Below are 23,999 nucleotides of genomic sequence, written 5' to 3'. Positions count from 1 at the left end.
TGTCTGCATGATGCGAGATGATCCAGTGACGTCATGATGAGGTCATAAAGTAGGCGGGGAGAGAGGAGGGGGGAAAGAGAGAGAGAGAGAGAGAGAGAGAGAGAGAGAGGGTGTGCAGTTCAGTCCTCTGAGTGTAGGAGTGATAATAAAAACAGATCCACGCTCTGCATGTTCCGGTACGTCTCATGTTTCAAACTGCATCCTCCGCCGTAAAACAAAGTAGCGCTGCTGTGTGTGAGCTGCTCTGATGCGGGCAGCCAGCATCCCCTCTGGCATCCAGAAGTGAATGAGGAGGGCCGGTGGCCGACAGGGAGGGGTCCTTTGATTTCAGGGCTGCCTCCTCCTGGATGGAGCCCGGCTGTGTGCAGGCAGCGATGGCCATGGGAGATGTCTCGAAAAAAGCGTCGTTTCGGAACGTGGCTGTGGAGAGAAAAAACCTCATCACTGTCTGCAGGTCAGTTTATTGTCACAGAAACTGTCTTGTGTGCGCGTTTAGGTGCTTGATGTACGAGTGGGGATGTCAGTAGCCTAAATGCTGCATTTAAAGTGGTCATGTGGTTATTTTTGGTCTGCTTTATGGCAGCAAATTGGCCCTGGTGTTTATATCTTCCAATGACAGATATCGCGTGCATTAAGGCACATTTTCACATCCACAGTTACGTCATCCTCATAAGTCCTTTTTATGAACTGTGCTGTCAGTGGGCCTGTATGAACACGAAGCCTGTATTTGCACTAACGACCTTGTATTTAAAAAAAAAAAAAAAATTGTTTTACATATAATCCTGCATCACACCGACAGACTGGGCTCTCTGTGAGATAGGCGATGTCATCTTTGTCAGTGCAATTTATTTTCTCCTCGCTGATGGCATGGTTGCTATGACGACAACCTTCCTGGGGCAAGGACTAGCTGGCACCCCAGGGACTCGGGGCAGGGAGGCCTTATAAGGCCAGTACATCAGGTCCTGATTGGACTTTGTGAGGGTGTCTTAGAGGTTTGCACTTAAATGCACTCTGCAAGACCTCAAAACACACACAGATTTGCATGCTATCCACCACACAGTGTTCACCGATGTAAACACACGAACATCAAAGGATAAAGCAGACATGCATTTATTGTCTAATTTGCATTGCAGACCCTGATTTCAGCAGGCATCGGCAAATGACTGCAAACTTCTTCCAGTGGGAGGGATGTCATTCTGTTGCTCAGTCTGTTTCAAAACATAAAAACCCACTGTTACATTTATTAGCAGTAAATTTAAAACTGCTGCAGGCCTGTGTATTTTGAAAGGGCTGAAATGATGATGTGTGGTACAATGTCTTTTAGATCAGCCCACTCTGTTGCAGTTTCAGTTGACTCTCACGGTTCTCATTGGTATTTTCAGCAAAACTCTCTAAAAACTATTTATATATATTTGCACCAAATGGAAGACAAAAGTCACCACCAGCTGGTGAATACAGAAGAGTATTTAATAGGTGAGGAGTTTCCCTCAGAAAATTAAAACAGTGTGTATATTGGCCTTTAAATTTATGTGTGTTGTTATTTTACATTTCATATCCTAACTTAACTTAAAATATAAGCAGGAATATTTCAATTTACTTCTTTCAGATAATACACTATACACCTTTAAAACATTGACGTTTGAACCCCGATCGCATGGCTTCTCTGTCTCTGAATGTGTTGCCACGACTCAAAGTCAAGTCGCATCATTGTCGTCAAGTAGCTTGCGTCTTTTTTTAATAGGTATGATTTAAGGCCAAGTCATGTGACTAGTTTCACAGACTGGACATTTGCGCTCCAGTCACACGTCACTGACCTACATTATACAGATTTGACGGGGTGTAACACCTATGAAACACATGCACACCCACTTTTCGGTGAAGAACCGTGCACCTCAGCTAGACCACTGACAGGTGTATCTAGGTCACGGCACAGACCTGCTGTCTGTGATACAGTGAAACCACTGGGGATTGTGTTCGTTTCAAGGATAGTCAGACAATTATTGTTCAGTCAGAGCAGCTGAATGAGACATTGTTGCCTTTGGAACAATGGGGAGTGAAATCACTCGCCTCACTAGCTTGTGTTAAGATAAGCTTTGTCCTATAGATATACACACCCTGCTTAGACGGACAGTATTTGTGTGCTTGTAAAGTGGCTAATAAAACTCAAACTTGGTGACTCTGTAAAACACGATCAATATCTGCACAAAACCATTTCTCTCCATTTATTGCAGACACCATGTCTATAGTTTTTCCCCCCCTATGTACCCCCTTTCACCCCACAGCATATCTCGTTACCACTGGACAAATAGCATTTGGCAGGTCTTCTTGCAGCAAATAGATCTGTTGAATTATTTAGTCCACAGGAAAATTTTTAGGAGTGGTCAGTTTTGGAGAAGGATAATGGTGTTTAAAATAAACAGAATTTAGTTTACCACAGCATGGGGTTTTGTCGGGTCTGTAGTGGGTGTACATTTCAACAAGAGGTCACCACAGTGGACATTAAACCTTTGTCATGCATGGACTAGAAAATCCATATTTAAAATTTTTTAAATATTTAGCCAATATCAGTCAGCTGGTCCTTGGCTAACTCCAGACTGAAATAGAGCTGAAATATGACTGCCATTAATTTGGTACAGACATTCATCGCAATAATGACACTTTGATCACTTTTTCCCTTGCATAGCTATGAGGTTCGAATTCATGTTTTTAAGTGAATGTCGTGACAAGTATTAACCGGATTTCCATGTGATTTGTACAAACATTCATGTCCATCCAGGATGACTTATAATCACTTTGATAATCTCTTAACTTTTCATCTGTTCATTATTAAGTCCAAATTTAAGATTGTCTTGTGAACTGGTATGGACCAAGTACCTGCAAGATCAATGTCAGTGTCACAGTTTCAGTCTTTCTGCTACATAGTTTTTCAGTTCGTTCCCTGTATCGCTCCCTCCCTCCACTAGAGGTCCCCAGCTCTCTCTATGACGGTCTCCTGCAGGCCACGCCTACCTCACCTGCTCCCAGTTCAGTTATAACAAAATGGGCTTATTGTAATAACGTGATACATTTATATGTCGTAATAATGTGAAAATGTCTTGTTACAACATATAAACTTGTAACGTTATAACATGATACTGCTCCATTTTTGTTTTTTTTGGCGTGAAAGCAATCTGCTTCCATACACTTGCTTGCCTTTTGTAATTTCAAGCTGTACAGTAAAATGTAAATTGAGTTATTGGAGCTTCCTGAAAGCTCTTCAGCAATGTCTTCCTCACAGTAACTGGAACAGGCTGATGTTTAGAAATGAGTCTGCAGGAAATGCGAGTTACATTTTGAGAGTTCACACAATTACGCCCACAAACAGTCACATGGGAGGAAGAATACAGGCATAAACATATTGAAATTGTTTCATTAAAGTCATCAAATGGGCAGAACCCTGTTCTTTCATGATTACATACTTACACTTGTGTCATTTCTTATTATTGAGTAGAAATAAAAAAAAATGTTGGATTATAGTTTGACATTATCTGGCTACAGGAAACTGAAACAAAGAAAGGAGTAATCCATTAATCTTCTCCCTGACTAATCTATTTCCATTATGACTCTATTCCTGGCAAGCCAACTCTGTGTTTTAATGTTTGCTTTCCTCTCCATCTCCACCACAAACAGGTTTTCAGTTAAGACCCTGTTAGAGAAATACACAGCCGAGCCCATTGATGATTCATCTGAAGAGTTCATCAATTTCGCAGCCATCCTCGAACACATCCTCAGCCATCGTTTTAAAGGTAATCAATATATTACAGCATCGGCCATGCCTTTACTGCATGTTGAAGAAAGAAAATTAGAAAATTAGCACATGTTATTCATGGAAACTTGTATTAAAGAAAGAATATAGCATTTGTGGTCTTCCTTCATCAGCAGCATCACTGTCTTGTTTCTGTACAGTAACCCATACTGTAGCTGCTCCAGTTGGCCCAAGGCCCCATCGTTCACTGAAATGAACACACGTCATATATAATATTTAATATTTATATGACATTCTTCTCCTAGGCTCTGGGAGCTGGTTCGATGGTCAGAGAAGTTATTGGGACTACGTCCGCTTGGCTTGTGCCAAAATCCCCAACAGCTGCATCAGCAGCATCGAGAGCATGGAAAACATCAGCACCTCAAGAGCTAAGGCGAGCCCTACAGCAAAAGAGAGGAAGGATTATAATCACATAAATGAAAATATAGATAAGAATAAAGCAGTAAATGACAGAGAGAAAAGATTTGACCTAAATAAAGGAAAATGGGAAATTCAAGAATTTGCAGTGGTGCTCAAAGCTCCAACTTTGCACCTCATCAGCAAATTTACTGCAATATGATAATGTTAGTAAAATCCAAATTGAAACTGTAAATATCTATGAATCTCAAACACTTGAGCTGTTCTATAGAAGAGAGAGTGTTTAACCCGACTCAGACTGTTTTATTTGAATGATTTTCAAAGGCCTAAATAGGTCAATATATAATATATACAGTATATTTTTACAACAGCAATTTGGCAATTAAAAAAAAAAAATATTGATATCCTATTATTCTGCTGTGAATGTCCCACAAGGCACTGGTGCTCTATGACATTGTTATGTATGAATGCAAATCAGATTTATATGATCGGAGATATAAAAGTAAGGATAAAGAATTGTAAAACTAAGTTAAAAAGAAAGAGATATTTGTAATTATTTTCTGATATAGTGCAATTTATTCTGTCAAGAAACAAATACTAAACCCGAGAGGTCATTTTTGTGTGTATTATGTGAATATTTAACCTCATTTTTGTCACCCCTCCAGGGCCGAGCCTGGATAAGAGTAGCCCTGATGGAGAAGAGGCTGTCTGAATACATCGCCACTGCTCTGAGGGACAGCAGGACAACCAGGTCAGAAGCCCCCACCACACCTCTATACAGTAGCATTACCCGATTTTAACTAGAAATACGATCCCACCGAGTTGTACCTGTCTCTGTGCTGTAGGAGGTTCTATGCAGAGGGAGCCATCATGTTAAGAGAAGAAGCCACGGTGCTAACAGGGATGCTCATAGGTCTCGGAGCCATAGACTTCAGGTGGGCGGTGTTGACATTTATACAATAACTCTTCAGGTATCAAACTGATCATTATACATGTGTATGTATATATGTTTTTAATATTATTTCTAAATGCTTCCTCTCCTGTAGTTTCTGTCTAAAAGGAGAGGCCCTGGATGGGAAATCTTCTGCAGTGATTGACTACACACCATACTTGAAATTCACACAAAGGTATAGTCACTTTCACTGTAGAGAGGAGAAATGTCACAGCCACAGCATACTGGAATACTTTGAAGAAGCATGCATTTTGAAGACCTGGTGAAGTTTGTTCAAGTCTCATACTTTCCATATAAACCCATTAGGCAAAACTGACATCGCCTGCTTTTGTTGCAGCTACGATTACCTGAGTGACGATGATGATCAACAAAGTGTCGACAGCAGCACGAGTGATGAGAGCGTCCCCGAACACCCTTACATCCCCCTCATCACTGACGAGGAGAGCTGGAGCACAAAGTGTCGCAAGATGGAGCAGAGGTTCAAGATCGTCAACGCTCAGAAGGTGGGCAGACGTCGGTTTGTGTCTGACTCAGGACAATATTACTAAAAGGAACAGTTCCACCTTTTTAAAGTTAACTATAACTCAGATAATTATATATTGTTATATTTGTTTAAAAAAAACATGTTATTTATGAGGGGTTAAGTGACAGATAATTTCATACCTTGAAATTTGGATACAACCAAGCTAGCTGTCTTTCTGTGTCTGGTGTATCAAATAGGGGGTTTAGTAGGAGTGGACACACCTTAAATTACATAAAATGATTTTTGTAATATGCAGAGCATCACAGATGGCTGACTTTTGATATCAGAAGATGGATGTATCTTTTCACTCAGTGTGGATGTGTGTTGTCAGGGTTACCTGGAGGAGCTCGTGCGCCTGCGTGAGTCCCAGCTGAAGAACACAGAGACGGAGAACAAGAGGCTAAAGGCCCGGCTGGAAGAGCTACAAAGCCAGAGCCAACAGGAAAAAAAGGAACTAGAGGCCATAGTCCTAGAGCTTCAGGAGCAACTGTGAGTGAAACAGACAGATGGTCCGGATTTTAACTTCATGTTCCTCATTGCAAGGCTGGAAAGTACAGTGCAACGTATGAAGAATATATATACACTTAGTACATATGTGTTGCAACCCAGTGCCAAATTGGCATGATAAACATTATTCCTTGTGCATTATTAAGGACAGTATGTAGTTCTCATTGGTTCAGTTGTAGGTTCTAGTGTGTGGCTCTACTTGTTATGTCACAACAGAACATTTTGCCTCATACTTTACCTTGACGTGTGACAGGACGAGCTTGATTCCATGTGACTCCAATCATCTGGCCAAAAACCTCTCGATCCCCCTCGTCAACCAGTGGCAGGAGCTCCAGCCATACAACAACCAAGAGGACGTCAAGTTGTTCCGCAGGTTCGACTGATTGTGTCCCAGTTTAACTCAGCTTCCACACGACAAGATTAACTTAACATTTCTCATTTTTGTGTTGTAGAAGACTTTTGTCTTTTCACTGCAATTTGAAAACATACAAACAATCTGCAGCACAGCAAGGCTATTATCATTAAGTTTCATACTGTGTATAAAGTATATTTGCTTTTTTTAATCTAATATGTATTTAACTGTGTTTGCAGAATTATATAAACACATTAATCCAAGGCTTGTGCCACTGGTATATAATAGACTTTTACAATTTAATTACGAGTTAATAATTAGAGAGAATAATAAGAGAGGAACAGAACTATTATCAATTACTAGAACTGACAACCATAAAGTATTCTTTTACATTTGTTTTATATTTTCATGAAATAGTGAATTTCAGTTTTGATTAATTCATTTAAAAAAACACATTGATTGATATTAATAAAAAAAATTTAACTTAATCAAAATTATTTTATATACACACACCACAGCATCCGTAATAAGACATACGGAGAAAACAGAAAAACATATTTGCAAGCTTTTGATTAAACAGTCGACTGTGTGAATTTAATACTTGCACGTTTGTTTGTTCTTTTCAATCCTGCCTGGAAGCACTTGAAGGTATCGTTCTGTCCTCTTTTTGACCTTTAGGAGGAGTTTCCCGAGCACAGAGCTGCTATCAGTGGAGATCAGCCTGGATTCAGACTCCCAGAGGATTGGTGGGAAACAGAACGGAGGAGCCTGGTGCACAGGTAACACACACTGACTCTTACACACTAAAAACACCCGCTTGTATGTATAATGACCCTTCCTTTGTACGTCCATCTCACCCATCCAGAAAAGGACTACACCCCCTCCATGATGGGCCTGTGTGGATCCCTGGCCTCCCTCCCGAGCTGCAAGTCTCTGGCTAGCCTCAAGTCCAGCGAGTGCCTGGTCAACATCAGCACAGAGAACAGTCCTGCCCTCTCTCCCAGCTAGGGGGCGCCAAAGAAACACTGCCTCCCACTTAACAGACACTCAGACAATTCAACATGAAAACAAAAAAGACTTCTCTTGGACAAATGCTATATTTCGTGGCCCTTACGTGAGTCCCTTTACCTTCACGCACTGAGCCCAGCACCCTCTCAACTTACACCTTTTGCTAAAGAGCAGCCTCCCTCTCTGGGACTGTCCGTCGAAGATGCAGGAAAAGCTGCTGTACTGCCTCATGGCCGACTTCTATTTCACCGTCTTTCATTGTCTTGACATGATCAAGCCTCCTGGAATGCAAACAGCTGGTTTAGGTCTGATCACTCTTACATCATGACGCTTCCCTTTTGTTCAGTGTATCCGAATTGGTCGCATTCATCAAACTCACTGTGGGTCGTTGTGCGAGTCGCTGTCCATTTGTCGGTGTCTTGTCAGTCTGTCAGTGTATCTTATTCTGCCCGTTACATAACACTGGCGGGGTGGATGAGCTGTTATAACCTTTTAGGGAACATAGGCAATGGGTTACACTATTATAAGATGGGAAAAGGCTTGTAATGTGCTGAGTCAGAAATGTGGCCAGAGGGGTTTAAGATGGAGATTATTTTAAATTTAACAAAAGCAGCTTTATGATATTCGGGTGAATGACAATTTAGGCCTTATTCAATCATACCATAAGTTAGATCCACAGCTTTAGGATATGACATAGAAGTCCTGAGAGGCTACCGAGGTTTGCAGAGTCACTACAATGTGAACATAAAAACAACAGACATTATATCTATTGCATACTAATGCAAAGTGCATTGTGACTATGCAGAATGAATGTTTTCATTGTCTTTTTCTACAAACTTGGCTTGATAGAATAGTTTGAGCAGGAGAGGAATAGTGAATGTGCAACGTGCGTTTGTGTGCGTCTTCAAATTTTTATCTTAATTTTTTTTTTCCAGTGGTCCTGTCTTTTTATATTAATTTCATGACATACTTCCTTGTATCAGTTACCGACGTGTAAATTGCAATCTTATGCAGTGTTGTTGAGAGTTGGGAAACATTGTGTTATTTAAAACTGCAATAAAACTGCCTTTTTTGAAAGATTAAATGCTGGTATGTATTGAATGTATATGGTTTTAGTCATGCTAGTGCCAAAGATATGATTTGTCAGTCAGTCTTTAGGTTTGTCAGTTGGTCCACCACTTTGATCGAGACTAAATATCTCAATAATTACTGGATGGATGTGGATCTGAACTGGATGATCCTGACAGAATGAATCCCAATGACTTTGATAATCCTGTGACTTTTCTTCTAGTGTCACCAGTCGGTCAAAGTTTTAATTGTCGAGTAAAGTATCTCAGTCTCTAAAAAAATGAATTGGCACAACATTTTTGACATTAATGATTATCAATCCCATGATTATCAATCCCACTGTCATTGTGTAACTCAGATTTTTCCTCAAGCGCCACCATGAGATTGATATTTTCAGTGTTTAAAAAAATGTGTTGCAGTTCACCATGGTGCCAAGATAAAAAGTTGTGATGACTTTATTGATCCCCTGACAATATTGTACCACCGTGAGGTTAACATGTTTGGTTTCCACTGAAAAACCTCAGAAAACATTTGGATGTCGCTTGATGTTAACTTAATCAGTCTAGAGACGCTTCGCCTTATTAATGCACATATTGTTCATGAACCGCATTCACAGTTAGTCTACATTCAGCAGTTTCCTTTTCCTGCAGGTCTTGTTGGGTGCCATTTGGCCTCTTAGAAATTGCTGTGTCGGTTTACTAAAATTCAGACACATAGTTTACGGACTGGGCATCAAAGTTAATTCAGTTTACTGTAGGATTAAAAAAAAAAAGATAACCAAACCACGCTCTTTCCCCTTGTGCCTCGGTCACTCTTTGTTTTCACGACTTCCCTTTGTACCCTCACTTTGTGGGGAATGACATCGTCTCTCTTCAAATGGGTTTAAAATAGCTCTTGTGAGGTCAAAGGTTAGGCTCATTTATTCATTAACACAGACAAATACACAGAGCTAAGCAAACAGCAGCTGTAGGCGCTTTGGTAAATGTTGGAAATGCATTATGCAGTAGATACATTCCTGATCGACATACTGTCCAATTAACTCCCCGGCTGTAAATGAATGGATGCCATGGGGTTTGTGCTAAGTTGTGTTTAATTATTTGGCTTTGTCTTTGGCTGTTTTGTGAAAGTGACATCAATTGTTGGGTGCAGTTGCACTAGATAGATGAACATGCTGCTGAACAAATGGTTTAGCCCGTCATCCTTCTGTGATAAAGCGCTCTCACTCCCATTCTGGTGTGCTGGACATACAAGTGTGTTATCTAACCAATGGGCTAAGGTCCCGTGAGAGACATGCACGTTTTGGGATAGTTTGGTTTTAGCGAGGGGGACAGCACAAGTCTTATCTCTGCTCTCTTCTCTTGTGTCACCACTGGCACTCCCTTTTACACAGAGTTGGGACATTTATCTCCCACAATGCACACTGTCTCATAAATGCACACATACCACCCAAAACCACTTCACAGTCCACCCAGATGGTGCTCACACACAGATGGGCCTCAGGATAGTATGAGCAAATAATTGGCCTCAGAAAGTATGAAGTTGATGATGAAATACTTAAAGGACCATACCAGGTGGTTTTGTATGTTCTTGCTCCTTTACACCTGATGTCATACTTAATATTACAGCTCATAATTCTCCAGGCTGTACAGCATATCTCTCCCACTGTTAGACATCCACTGGCTTACATTGATCTTAGTACAAAATACAGTACAAAAATCTTGTAACGACGGTCATGTCTGGTTGTGTAACCCAGAACAGCAAAGTCTGTATTATGCTGTAGTGTAGCGCAGACCATACAACAATACAGTAACACTAACAAAAATGTATGGAAACTTGATGCCCACATGGGATCAAGCAGGTTTCCGGAGTGTGCATTTTAATGCTGTACTGAAATAAGAGGAAACCAGTGGTTACCTGGGAAGGCATGGAACCTAAATCCAAAAATCACAAATGTAATGTAAAGCTTGGTTAGCTTGCATTTTGAACATGTTAATGTTACAGAATTTGCATTGGTAAAATGTAAAGTACTTTAGTATTTCCATTTTATGTTATTGTATCCTATACCTCTACTCCACTAAGAGAGAAATATTGTACTTTCTACTCCACTACTTTTATTAGGAGCTTTAGTTACTGGTTACTTTCCAGTTTCAGATTATTTGCACAGAATGTAATTAAGAATTAAGGTGCTTAATAGTGGTCTACATTAAGTAGTTCAATGAGCCCCACCACGACCAGTTGCATCTAGCGGTGATTCATGGACATCAATGCATCAGTATGTTCTAATAATATAATATACTTCTTAGTTGTATCATTCTTAGATGGTCCTTAAGTAGTTTTACTTTTAGTGCGATGAACATATATTGTTGCTAATACTTTTCAATTTTTAATTAAATTAAGGTTTTTAGTGCTTTCCTTTGGAACAAAATATGTCTACACTTTAATATTGCTTCTTATAAATTTGAGTCGCTTGTCTGGCACTGAAGATTTATAAATAAAGCTTTATCATACCGGTATGGCCCTTTAAATACACGGCAGTGCACTTAAAATGGTAAACTATTGCAGCAGTATTGCTTCTTTTTTTTTTTTTTTTACAAAGTAGTCCATCTATTTCCAGTTTTACATTTCCAATCACAGTTACAACTGTCAGTTTCCAGACTTGGAGCGGTTTAATTTGGTATTTCAGAACGAGTTTAACGTCGACATTTAGTTGATATCAGATATGAATTGGGGGCGGTGACAGCAAACTTTATTGTCTGAGGTTGTTTTTTTTTTTTTTTTAACAGATTGACGGAGAATTGTCCAATAGGATTGGCGTCAGATGCTCCATTAACCAATCAGAAGTGAGATCGAGAGTTTGGTCCCGCCCCCGACATAATTAAATCCACACCAGCGTGGTGGTGAAGTGTTTTAGTAGAGTTTGCCTTGAAGAACGCGGAGGACAGAAAGCTGTGTTCCCTTCGCGACTTTCAGGGCCGTCAAAACACGCTCCAGACCGACAAATTATAATGAAGTACACCTCCAAGTTTGCTCGGAAGACGTAGGGGTTGATGTTAAAGTGACTTTTCGAAAGTGGAGCTGCTTCCTCGTTCGACAACGGAGTGAAATATCTCAACATCCTCACAAAGAAACTTTGCTTGCTAGGCTGCTAACTCGCACACCAATCAGAAAAAAAAAAAAAAAAAAAGTATGATCTCCGCCGAAGACGTGGCCACAGGCTCTTATTAGCGTTTGAGCTGTCGAACTAAGTACCGCTGGTAGTTGAATTTACTCGGAAATGGTGTCTGTATGACTCAAGACTGCATTTTTTTTTTTTTTTTTTTTTTTTTTTTTGTGTAACGGTTTTGGGCAGTCATCATCATCATCATCATCATCATCAGCAGCAGCAGCAGCAGCAGCAGAGGAGGAAGAAGAGCTGCAGCTGGTAGCCAGTCGCCACTTTACTCAGAGCGCCCCCAACATCTCTGACGGGCAGGACAGCCACTTGTAACTCCAGGAGCTCGGCGGTACCAGGTACAAGATGTCAGGCCGAAGCGGAGCCGGACAGGCGAGGGGTGCTGCTGTGGGTCCGCAGCCCCTCAAGGCTACTGTTCCCTATCAGCTGGCCAGTAAACCCCGACCGAGCCGGACGGAGGGGAAGTCAGGTAGGAGCTGAACACCTGTCGCATCGCACGGAGTGTGTAAATATGTCCACACGATGACATTATAAATAGGGATATATCCATCTCTTAAGTTTGCCAATTAAAAGTTTATTTTTGTAAACTTAAGTCAAGGCAGCGTCTAGGATCTGTGACAACAACCTGTAAAGTACGGTTTTTTTTCAGCTGACCAACAATCATCACTTCATTTTTTTTAAATGGCTGCATTGCATTGTTTTCAGGTAAATTTAGCTGCTTTTATATTAAAGTTGTCATTGTATTCGCCTCTCATTTGAAATTTAGGACTTAGTCACAGTAGTTTGATAATCGATTAATCGTTTTCAGTCATTTTTCTCATTGGGAAGATTGCTAAAAAATAAATAAATACAGAAATGTAAATGTTTTCTGCTTCCTTTAGTCCTCCATGATAATAAACTGAATATGTTTTGATTGTGGACTGTTGGTTGGGACAAAACAAGACAAACAACTAACTCATTAATCAAGAAAATAAACGGATTATTTGATAAAGAAAAGTATTGTTATTTTCAGCTTTAATCTCCAGTCAACTATGGATTCATTGTTTACGGGGTGCATTTAATTGTTTTGGGTAAATTTAGCTGTTTTTTATATTTTTTTTATATTAAAGAGGTGCATTAACTCTTTTTATTTAATCATATTGTCCTGGACATTGAATAACCCCCCCCCCCCCCAATGAAATAGACTTGCTGTATAGATTTAACACCATTAAACCTTTTTAGACTGATATAACATCTTTAAAAGTGTTTTGCAACAGCAGTAGGTGAAAATATTGTGACAGCCAACGTTATGAGCTGCAGAATTCCTGATTAAAATCTGATGAAATCAAGATTATTTGTTGCCTTCTGTAAAGTGTAAAAGTTGTCTCTGATGTTGGCAGCTGGAAAGGCCAAATCCCAGCAGCTGAGCTCGGGCATGAGGCGGACGATGTCTCTCGATGCCATCATCGGGACGTATCTGCAGGGACACTGGCCCAAAGAACCCGAGGGCCACAGCAGTCTGTCTCGCAAGGACAAATCCACTCAGGTCAGCTCCAGACAGGAGAATGTTCTTAAGTGTGGAAATAATGATACGGTTTAAATCCGAGCTGTTCAGTCAGAAAGAAATGAGGGTAATGCTCTACTGTGTCACTGATGTCTTTATTTCCATTTCCAGACGTGAGATCAATTTGCAATTTTGCAGAAAGAAGTTACAATGAGAGGGAGGGAGGGGGGGGGGGGGGGGGGGGAGGAGGAGGGGGAGGGAGGGAGTGTCCGGTGCTTGCGCAGCTATTACGAAGTGAGAACCACAACCATGAGAACAGTCCCTGAAGTCAGCTGACGCGGCCGTTTTGGCTGCACCCATCCTCTCTGCTCTGTGTGCAGGCACTCGCCACTGCTCTCTTGTTGCCCACATCCTCCCCCCACTTCTTTCTGTTTTTCAGTTTCTCCTGCTCTTCTACATGTGTGAACAGAGTCTGTGGGTGTGGAAGGCGCTATGTGGCTGCAGATCAGCTTTAGAGCATAAAAGGCTGATCTGAGCTAAGTGTGAAACTATTTGGTAAAATACATGAAGTCTGGATGTAACGTGTGATCGAGACGTAACAGTTTTTGACATGATTACATGGCAGCTTGAGGCCAAAACTTGAATGCATGTAATATTCCTACGTATTGGTCACAAATGATTTTTTTTTTTTTTAAATTCTCATGGTTTCATTCTTCCGCCGCAGACCCCGGATTCGTGGTCGGATAAATCCTATAGCAGTAGACGCAGCAGCAGCAGCAGCAGCAGCAGCAGCCATAAACGTTCGGCATCATGGGGCAGCGCCGAGCATCTGCAAGAGGTCTGCGTTCATTGCTCAACATATGTTTGTAACAGCCAGATTTGCTGGAGTTGGCTGTTTTCTTTTTTTTCTTCTTCTTCTTTTTTTAATTCAAGTGTCCTTGAAAAAGGCCTGACTTTCTTTTGACACCATTGAGCAACGGGAGCCCAATGATCTCATCTGCAAAGACACTTCCCTTTTTAAGATTTTCACTGGGACTTTCATCATAACTTTTATCTGAACTATCACATAATCAGATGATCACAACTGAAATGTGTTTTCAGCACACTCCTGATGGTACCTTACTGTGAAGTGTGTGTGTGTGTGTGTGTGTGTGTGTGTGTGTGTGTGTGTGTGTGTGTGAGTGTGTGATGGTTTAGTTTAAAGGCTTCCCTCTGTGTGTTTGCATGTACGAGCAGATTAACTGATAATAACCTGTGTTCACTGCAGATCGTTAAACTAAAACAACAACAACTGCAGCAGTGCAGCAAACCTGCAGTCTCCGGGGGACACGACAAAGACCGCCAGCGTGGGTATCCGCAGGGGAGCTGTAGCCTAGGAGCTACTCAGGTACCATAACATCATCGCAACACACAAACACACTGCGCCACTTAGTTCATACCTGGATTTGTGTGGACATGTCTAGAGTTTTGTTTTTTTTCCCTCATCAGTGCTACTGATTTGCATTCAGGAAAGTGAGTAACTAAGCTGTGCAGCTCTTTGCAGGAAGTGAATTAAATAAAACACTGAAGCAACAGGAAGATCGCTACATCACATTTGCTTCTGCTTTTCAGAATGAAATGCGTAGTTCTGCTTTTCAGCACAGCTGGTCTGCACTGTCGTGTTGTGCGGTGCCATGCTCCACTGGACGTATTGGATTTACACCAAAGTGGTGTCATGACACAATACCAATAAAGTTCAGAATAGTTATATTTGAAAACACTCCAGGTTGAGTATCATTGTGTAACTTGAACAATTTTAGTCCTATCTGAAGCACACGATTCTGTATTAGGCATTCATAAGGAATGTACCGTTGGATTCTGCATAGGAATGCAATCAGGATTAGTTTTAATACTAACAATATAAACTTTATTTATACAGAACTTCTCTTATGCAGAATGTAGCTGCAAGTGCTTCTCGAAGGAAGGAAGCAAGAAAAAAAAAAAAAGGGCCTTGTCTTTTGTTTGCATCTCATCATTAACGCAACTTAAATTCTGTTTATCTTGTTTGTGTCGTTAGACTCAGCCGATTCCCATCCCCCTCGCTCCCTTGTCTACACTGGTCCCTCGACTGCGCTGCAGTGTGGAGGGCCTCAACCAGGAGCTGGAAGGCATGTTCATCAGCCAGCCACCACATCCACAGCAAAGGGTAACGGTCCCCTGCCCACCACACGCATGTAGCTGTTCATGGGAAAGGATGATTTAAAAAAAAAAAAATAAATAAATAAATAAATTTTAAGACACAGGGAACGGGGTACATTATTTACCACTGAATAAAATTGTAATCGCACAATGTAAACAGTGTTGTTTCCTGTCTCGACAGCTTCTCGAGGTTCCAGACGGCCACCGGGCTCCAGTCCCTCTGCAGAGCTGCAGCAGTGGATCTCAGCGCGACCCCGCCACCGCACCCCTGTCCTCACCTTCCTCCTCCTCCTCCTCCTCCTCCTCTTCACCCTGCTCCTCCCCCAACTACACCTGCATCTCCCAGTCCAACTCCGCAGACGCTCCTCTGGACCTGCACCAAGGTTAGCTTGTCAGGTTTTCACGTCTGGGTTTTAATTTCTGGAATCAGTCTTAAGATCAGAATACACATGACAACCTGCTTGACGTGCCCACTGCAGTGGGACACAATACAAGACTTCGAGCAGAGATACATGTAGACATTAAATAGCAAAGAAAATGTATACAACTTCGCTAGGGGTTTAAGTAACATATATTTGCAGCTCTGTCACCGAGTCAAAAATGATTACCTCAGCAGTAATACGTTTTGCACGTTTTTATTCACCATTAAAAGTTGCATTGTTCAAAGTGTTTTGGCATTGACAACAGTGGCAATAATATAATGTAGTTATTGTAATAATAATTTATTAATAATAATGTAGTTTTCCACTGGTGAATTCTTTATAGAGGGTCCCTTTGTCACATAGGCAAGTTTGTCCAGACATGTCAGCTCAGACTAAGACCTGTAAGATTGATGTTGCTACAGTCCTGGAAGGTGGACCTGGACGTTTCTCGAATTTGATATTTGAAGTTAAAAGAAGTCAATACAACCTCCTGCATCAAAAAGCTTCAGACAAAATGCCACATTGACTTGAATTATTAAGTAGCATCGCACTTGTTTTCACTTCAAAAACAAAACATAAATTATGTAATTTGCCCAGGGGTCCCCCCAAACCTTTGCATTCAACTTTAACCCCTCTCTTCTTATGTTTGTTTTTTTTAAGTGTCGACTCAGTAGAAAACAAAAGGGAAAGTAAACTTCTGTGAAATCCTCACCACCTGTTGCAAACGTTCAACACAACCCATAATCAGGAACCTCAGGCCCAACATAAAAAAATAAAAAAAAAACTTTACGTGCACATGAACATGAACAATCACAGATGCAGATCTCACCTTTTTAAATATTCGTTTTTGCATTAAAAACAAGTTCAACATCTTGATAGACACAAATAGTGAGCAAACTTCAGCCCATGGTTCATTTTGTTTTCAGGTCTTGTTTCAGAGAGACCTCACACACCAGAATTAGTAGATCTGTATTTACACCCCATCTTATTGGTGTAACAGTAGAGGATGTTATCAGTTCAGGCTGTGTTTCATTTTACAGGTATTTACCATCGTTTCCACGTTTTGTTTTGCTCATTTTATTTTTGCTTTAATATGGAAAAGATTTTGCTGAAAATGTTCCTCCCAGACTGGGACCAATGTTCACAACAAGGACAAGGCTGGTGGACAATATAATCAACAGTGGGAAACTTTAATATCTCATATTTCCTCTTGTATTATCAATACTATTGCTTTATTATCTCTTGACATTCTTTGTTGTGACACAAACAAAAATTATTATTATTGTGTTCTCATTCCCTCGTATGTTGCAGTAAACTTAAACTGACCTCCTAGGTTTGGAGCTTTTGTATATTTATAGGGACTTTATATTCACACAGCAGTCATTTTGACTCGTCATAGCAAAAAAAAAAGACAAAAAAAAGCACGATATATTTCGATTAACGATGGTTCAGTTGGTTCAGAAGTGTCGGTGAGTCCTGGCAGTGTGCAAAACAGAAAAGGCCTTAGAACTGTTTAGTTCAAATGGATTGCTGTTGTTATTCAGGTTATTTATTACTTTTGTTGCTGTGCCATCAAAGCGCCTCCTCCTGTGAAAAAGGTCCATTTCTTCACAGTTCATTTAATTTAGCAAAATGCTTGGAGAGTTTTTTTTCAATATATATGGTTCCTATATTTCTCTCTCCTTTTTTCAGGGTTGATAGACGGTGCAGAGACGTGCCTCTCGTCTGCGTTCTCGTCCCAGAACGAAGCTGACCTCTCCTTGCCTCTGCTCATCTCCTCCTCCCCAGGACCCAACAAAAGTTGCTGCTTCCAGAGGGAACCTCCAGAGGGCTGCGAAAAGGTCAGAGTCTGGGAGGAGATCAGGTAAAAAAAAATTCTTCTTTTATCTGCACTTGTACATAAATAACAGACGTCTTCCTCGTGTTTACTTTGCATCTCAGGAGTGGCAGATAGATGAGTCTCCTCTGCACTGAAAAATATCCTAACTAAAAACAAGTACCTGTATCATTCAAACTGAGTCAGTATGTGGGTGCCCTCTGGTGGTGATTATTAGCTAGGTTTTTTTTTCAGTCTTAATGTCAGAAAAAGTTGATTCGGGGTTAGGGATTACTTGTTTTTTTTTTTTTTTTTTTACTGCTTTTTTCTGTAGATTATACAGTGGTCTGTGTGGTTTTGGTCATGGTCAAGTCAAAATTTGTGAATATCTGATGTTGTTTTTGTTCAAAATGATCCCTATTTTACTGTATGTAATAAAACCACATTTCCGTCACGTATACTTTGATGGATATTAGTTTGGCCTCACAGCCCGTCTCCTTTCACTCCTTAGCGCTCCGCACCAACCCAAGCCAGTCCTCATCTCCTCGTGCCCGGACCCCAACAAGGTGAACTTCACCCCCCACGGGGGCTCAGCCTTTTGCCCCGTCAGCCTCCTCAAGCCCCTGCTCCCCTCCATGGACCTGCTGTTCCGCAGCCTCGCCGTGTCTCCAGCAGGCGGCTGCTCGAACCAGGGAACGGGCTCCTGCCAGACGACGTCTTCTGGCAGCCGGGCCGCCGCTGCTCCTACAGATCCTCCTGCAACCACCACTGTCCTGGGAGAAAGCTCAGAGGGCCTCGCTTTCTGATCGCAGATCCTTTCTGTGGAAATGATTAAAATGCAAATATTTCAGTGGTCTAGGAAGGATATGATATTTTTTTTTGATTTTTTTTTTTTGAAAGCCTCATTCCCTTTCTATACAGGTATGAAAATAACCTTTTAATAATACCAGAAAAGATAATAGAATATCAGTCCAAAGGAAATGCTTCATAAACTACTTGTTTTGGGTCTCCAGGATTTGGGACATTTCTAAACTAAAAAGCCTTTTGGTTTCATTTTATTACCCAAAGATATATATTTTTTTTTTGGCCAAAAATGAGTGTGAGACATGGAGTAGTCTGATGGCGGGACTGCTTGCCTTCTGCTCTGAACTCGGATATGATTTGTTGCATTACTGACCACACAATTAACACCCAAATTGTCGTTCTGTTCCTCCAAAGAAGCCATGAGACACACTTGTATGTAGATACTGTCTTTATTTTAAAACTCTGCATTTGGGTCAAATGAGAAAATCACCTCTTGAACAAGTTGGCTTGTTTTTAAGTATTCAAAGATATTTATCTGCATCTCACCTTTATTTTTTTTTTTACGTAACTCAACCTTGCACCTGTTGCTAGTGTACGAAGCACGACAAATCAGTTGGGTACTTTATATTTACCTGATTTAAAAATAAAAAATAAAAACAAATTGAATCACATTTTGATTATAGTAGACTGAAGGGAATTCTCCAGCTTTTGGAGCCTCGATGCCTGATGGCTTCAGCTTGTGCATTCCTGCTTTAAAAGTTGTCATTGTGTTGTTTTTGTTGTCATCTTGTTTACTTGCAAAAAAAAAAAAAAAAAATGAACTTGTGTACCTGTTAATGGACAAATACCTATTATTCCTTAATGTTCTAGACGAGTGCTTGATGGTATGTTTATAGTTTTGAGGTTTTGCTGCCTAGTTGACTACCTAACCAGTTTTAGTGGTGTAGATTTGTCATCCTTAAAGTTCCTCCAGATGTTTGTTTTCGTTCTGCCATGCTGACAAGTTGATGATCAAATAGTTTTATTTCTGGTAGACATGTTTGCACAAATTGAACTGCTACGTTTGAGTCGCAATTCTTATTTTTATATTCACTTTTTGTACTTCATTGTAAATTTAAGAGTAGCATTGTGTATTTTCTATAACTTTTTTTTTTTCCAAATACCTGCAACATAAGCTAAAAAAAAAAAAAAAAAACTCCTGTTACTTTTAGTTTTGTTCTGTCAGTGTAAATGAGGCAGGTGTTACGTGAGGATTTTGTATCTGGTGGATATTTATGCACTTCCAGGAGAGGAGACGTGTTTTCCACACATTAATCCTGGGTTTATTGTCTCTTGACAGTTTTGTTTTGTTTGTGTGCATGTGGATGGAAAATTAACAAGTCTCATCTTTTTGGCTAACTTCTAGTTTTAGTATCCTGGTGAAAAGCTGATGGATTGAACCTCTTTTTTTTTTTTTCATTTTTTTTTTTCAAAAATAATCCTCCCATTTCAATGTTCGGGAGGCACCGTGGATGCTGGGGATGTGCTGTTATCTCAGGTTCTGTGTTCTGTCCACATGAATAAATGATGCTGAAGTGAATCATTTGTCAATTGGTTTCTTTTATTTTTTTGAGATTTTACATTTTGACATGTATGGTCTTATTTTGAAGTTGTTCCCAGTCAAAAACATGGAGGGACAATGAAACAATAATTATATTGATGACGAAATGAAGCCAGGTTCAGGAGCTTTCGGTCATGTCACCTGAATTTCTGCAGAGGGAGTTTGCACACTTGCCACAGAATGAATTATGTTATAACTGAGCAGCTGAAAGACTTCAAAAAAAAAAGTAAGAACTTTAAATTCAACCTAAAGAGAAGAAGATCAGAGAAGGATTGTAAACACTTACAATTCATCCATGACAACTGGGCAAACTCTTTTTTATCTGCTGGTGAAGATCATGACAGGATTGAGATTCAGGTAATTGCAGTGATTCTGTTATCACATTTCTGGTTGTGACCTTGAGTTAGTTAGGGCACCGGCGATGGAGGATTAAACGGATCTTTATTTTTAAAACACAGAAGTAGGTTGAGGTTTTTAAACACCCGTTTCTGCTCGTGTGTGCCGTGAAGATGGATCTTCCAACACTTTGCTGTCCGAGCTGGGGGCTTCGCACAGACGCGCGGCTGTTCTCGTTGCATTGTGGGATTGGCTGACAGTAGAGGAGGTGGCGTGCAGCTCCGTGCACAATCAGGACCGGAGGAAACAGAAGGAGCTCCTTCCCAGAGGCGCGCGTTTTACCCGCATACATTCGCCGTAACCCTCGGTGGGAGAATTGTCCGCCATGCCGTCGATATTGGGGACCGTCGCCAAACAGCTCAAGAGCCACCCGGCTGTAAGTCTAAACAGCTGCATTTTTGTTGTTGTTGTTGTTGGAAAAAAAAAGATTATTATTATTATTATTATGAGTATGTGTGTGAACGACCCGGTGACATTGAAATGTGTCTCTCTGTGAGGACGCGGTGTGGCCGGGCGCCTTCCCTGCGCGCCAAACCTCTCCTTAATTATCTGACGAGAGATCTCCTATTAATGCGGATCATTTATTTATTCATTCAAACTGCGCCTTCTTTATTGAACGCGAACATTAAGGAGGCTTAGATGGGGCAAATCCATTGTCATGGGTTGTAAATGTGCGACAGCAGAAATGTCCTCTACGGATGCAGTAACAGATTTCTGATTAAAACGGATGTTAAAACCAATTTTACATCACTAAATCAATTATAACCCATTTGCTATAATCCTGTCTTTACCGACCTATAGTTTTCCTCTGGCACCTCCTTCTTGAAAGGAGTTCTTTGTTTCTCTTTTTTTTTTTTTTTTTTTGCTTTATGGTAGCTTTAAAAATTAAATCACCTGCTCCGATTAATACATCCAGGAGCCAATACTGTGACATATATGTTATAATAAAGATGTGTGTGTGTGTGTGTGGGGAGAAAACACGTGTTATTCCCTTTAAGAGGAGCCCTGCGGGTGTGCAGCCATTTTTGTGGGTCGCTGCAGCACGTATAGTCTTATATGTGCTCCATATTGTCCTGAACAATGCATGTCGGGAGTGTGTCTGTCCAAGGCCGACGGGGTGGAACAAGTTTGCTTTACGGCAGCGTCCATATTCATAGCCCACTGTAGGGATATGTGTTTGTCCAGTGATTGTCATTTCCCTATTGGTTGAGACGTTATCGGTGTTTAAATGATCCATTATACTTTCAGGAAACAACACGTGACGTACATCAGTATGGAAATCCTACGGAGGCCTGTTTGATAGTATGGAGTCACGTGACAGGCTGTTATTCTCACTCCTAAAAGGGTTAATCATCTGCCATCCTCACAGTCAGCCTGATTATTTTAAGACTTTTCTGTCATGTTTTCCATTTGTTGACAATTTTATCTGAAAACTATAAAATCATGATGTACTTAATAGATAGACATGCAACTGAAAACAGGATCAAATGATCAGCAATAAAAAAATTAAAAAAAAAACTTTGCCCTTGATTATCTTAACTTGGCAGTACAATTTATGCTCTTTGCCCGACAGCTGATCCCCCTCTTCATCTTCATCGGTGGCGGGGCAACCATGAGCTTAGTGTACTTGGGAAGGCTGGCTCTGAAAAACCCTGATGTCTCGTAAGTATAGTTCATGTCTGAGACACAAACTGAAACCTCAGTATATGTGTAACAATATGAAATGTTGTCGTAAGAAGAGCAGTGACCTCAGGGATATGTTCAAGAGTATTCCACTTATCTTGTCTTCAGATGGGATCGCAAGAACAACCCCGAGCCCTGGAACAAATTGGAGCCCAGTTACCAGTACAAAGTATGAGCCTTCTGCACATTTTGTACAAATAATGGGTCCAGTTTTGATGCATGTTGATCATTTAATTACTTTTCTTATTTCTTTATGTCAGATTAAAGCATAAGCATATTTCTGCAGAGAATAGGCCGTATCTCTTCTTTTATCTTGCCTCAAAGTCCATATTGCCTCCATCATACTGACTGTGCATTTGTTCCTGTGTGTGTGTGTGTGTGTGTGTGTGTGTGTGTGTGTGTGTGTGTGTGTGTGTGTGTCCAGCTTTTCAAAGTCAACATGGATTACTCCAAGCTGAAGAAAGACGGGCCTGATTTCTAAATCAGTGTGTCTCTGACGTCGTCGTCCGTATGAGGAGCCTTTGCACTTTTTGCCAAATACAAAATGCCCGCGACACTCAATAACAGCTGAGTCACATTCATTCGTCCAGTTCATATCCGGGATATAGGGATCAGTCACTTATAAATGAGTATGAATATAACAGGCTACCACCTGTCTTACTAATTGGTGAGTTTATTTTTCACTTTGCTGTGTTGTAAATTATTAAAAACCTTTCAATCACACATCTCTGGCACGTTTATTTTTTTTTTTACAGTTTTGGATGAAACATCAGAAATATTGAGTTGAGGGTTTCATTAGCATGAATGTATAGTAATAGCCCCATAGTGGTATGGTAATTGAAATATATTTTTGTATTTTGAGAGTATTGTTATGAGATAAAGTGGCATTTGATGTTTGACTACAACACATAGCCAAATATTCTACACGGGAGTCTACTTGTTTACCTTTTTGAACTACTAAATCTTTCGTCTAATTGTAGTTGATATAATTTCCATCTCTGCCTGACATTAGGTTTGAACACAAAAAGGAGAAAAAAAATTCTGAAGTTGCAGTGAGCAACTACCTGAAGAGATCAGAAAAAAGTGTTTGTGAAATTAGTCCCAGCAAAAATCTGAGCCAGTGTCTCATTTCCCATCACGCATTGAGGTTTTGTAAAAGTTCATAATTATGGAGGGAAACTGTGGCACTGTTGCCCATGCTAGTGACACCACCAGTCAGGAGAGACTGACGGACAAGTTCTGATTTTAATATAGCTTTAGCTTTTGACTATTAAACAAAGAATAAAATCTCCCTTGAACAACATAGCAGATTTAGTGTTTATTTCTTTCTATGATGGCGTTACAATCATTTAAGTTGCCAACTTTAACATCCTAACCTGACACTACAATTTCAGCAAGGCACTAAATCTAAAGTAAAGTGAATGTACATTTTCTATATTTAGTTAACGGTGAAGAGAACAACTTGATGCTTGTTCTTATCATAGGCTGCTTACCTCCTTTTCCAGTAAACACATCACATTTTCTTTAAAAGATTACATAAGAAAAGGTGATTTCTTTAACAGATTTGTTTAAAAAAAGATCCATCAAGCTTAATAAATTGATTGAGGATACTATCTTTTAGATACAAGCAACAAATTAGTCCTCTTTAGACCCATGTGTTATTCAAACATAGGCTATAATAGAGGAATGTTACATAGGTTAACTTTATTTCAAATTGAAAACTTTTAAATCTGCCTTTGTGAACATAGATTTGATCTATGGTGTGTTCATTCATATTTTAATGACATTCTGCCCCGTTCACGCTTCAATTTTAACAGCTTCTTATAGCAACTAACATTATAGCTTATATAATTTGTGCCATACTACTTTGAGA

General features: G+C 40.3%; 3 protein-coding genes across 3 annotated transcripts; all 3 read left to right on the top strand.

Annotated features, from left to right (window-relative positions):
- The first annotated feature begins 95 nt into the window (after positions 1-95).
- Positions 96-8,588, top strand: rundc3ab (RUN domain containing 3Ab). The gene is made up of 11 exons (XM_069155604.1): positions 96-454; positions 3,670-3,785; positions 4,051-4,178; positions 4,828-4,913; positions 5,008-5,097; positions 5,209-5,289; positions 5,452-5,617; positions 5,969-6,126; positions 6,398-6,517; positions 7,175-7,275; positions 7,362-8,588. The coding sequence occupies exons 1-11, from the start codon at positions 348-350 to the stop codon at positions 7,502-7,504; spliced, it is 1,296 nt and encodes a 431-aa protein (XP_069011705.1). The 5' UTR covers positions 96-347; the 3' UTR covers positions 7,505-8,588.
- A 2,910-nt stretch (positions 8,589-11,498) lies between these two features.
- On the top strand, positions 11,499-20,026 carry LOC138201977 (protein FAM117A-like). The gene is made up of 8 exons (XM_069155603.1): positions 11,499-12,213; positions 13,124-13,269; positions 13,952-14,065; positions 14,495-14,614; positions 15,284-15,412; positions 15,587-15,788; positions 17,520-17,691; positions 18,155-20,026. The coding sequence occupies exons 1-8, from the start codon at positions 12,090-12,092 to the stop codon at positions 18,447-18,449; spliced, it is 1,302 nt and encodes a 433-aa protein (XP_069011704.1). The 5' UTR covers positions 11,499-12,089; the 3' UTR covers positions 18,450-20,026.
- Positions 20,027-20,622: 596 nt separating this feature from the next.
- ndufa4b (NDUFA4 mitochondrial complex associated b) lies at positions 20,623-22,849 on the top strand. The gene is made up of 4 exons (XM_069155602.1): positions 20,623-20,819; positions 22,017-22,105; positions 22,235-22,295; positions 22,551-22,849. Exons 1-4 carry the CDS (start codon positions 20,769-20,771, stop codon positions 22,605-22,607), a joined length of 258 nt encoding a protein of 85 aa, XP_069011703.1. The 5' UTR covers positions 20,623-20,768; the 3' UTR covers positions 22,608-22,849.
- The last annotated feature ends 1,150 nt before the right edge of the window (positions 22,850-23,999 follow it).

Source organism: Embiotoca jacksoni, unplaced genomic scaffold (genome assembly GCF_022577435.1).
Source record: "Embiotoca jacksoni isolate LCO1_2020_lvr unplaced genomic scaffold, fEmbJac1.0.p SCAF_20, whole genome shotgun sequence".
NCBI classification, from domain to species: domain Eukaryota; kingdom Metazoa; phylum Chordata; class Actinopteri; family Embiotocidae; genus Embiotoca; species Embiotoca jacksoni.
Note: the sequence above shows the minus strand (reverse complement) of the source record. Positions and strands in the feature narration are given on the sequence as shown.

Coding starts and splice junctions, on each gene's coding strand:
- rundc3ab (XM_069155604.1), top strand. CDS start 348: ATGGAGCCCGGCTGTGTGCAGGCAGCGATGGCCATGGGAGATGTCTCG. Junction 6,127..6,397: donor CTAGAGCTTCAGGAGCAACT/GTGAGTGAAACA, acceptor GACGTGTGACAG/GACGAGCTTGATTCCATGTG. Junction 7,276..7,361: donor CGGAGGAGCCTGGTGCACAG/GTAACACACACT, acceptor TCACCCATCCAG/AAAAGGACTACACCCCCTCC.
- LOC138201977 (XM_069155603.1), top strand. CDS start 12,090: ATGTCAGGCCGAAGCGGAGCCGGACAGGCGAGGGGTGCTGCTGTGGGT. Junction 13,270..13,951: donor GCAAGGACAAATCCACTCAG/GTCAGCTCCAGA, acceptor CTTCCGCCGCAG/ACCCCGGATTCGTGGTCGGA. Junction 15,789..17,519: donor TCCTCTGGACCTGCACCAAG/GTTAGCTTGTCA, acceptor TCCTTTTTTCAG/GGTTGATAGACGGTGCAGAG.
- ndufa4b (XM_069155602.1), top strand. CDS start 20,769: ATGCCGTCGATATTGGGGACCGTCGCCAAACAGCTCAAGAGCCACCCG. Junction 20,820..22,016: donor AGCTCAAGAGCCACCCGGCT/GTAAGTCTAAAC, acceptor TTTGCCCGACAG/CTGATCCCCCTCTTCATCTT. Junction 22,106..22,234: donor CTGAAAAACCCTGATGTCTC/GTAAGTATAGTT, acceptor TCTTGTCTTCAG/ATGGGATCGCAAGAACAACC.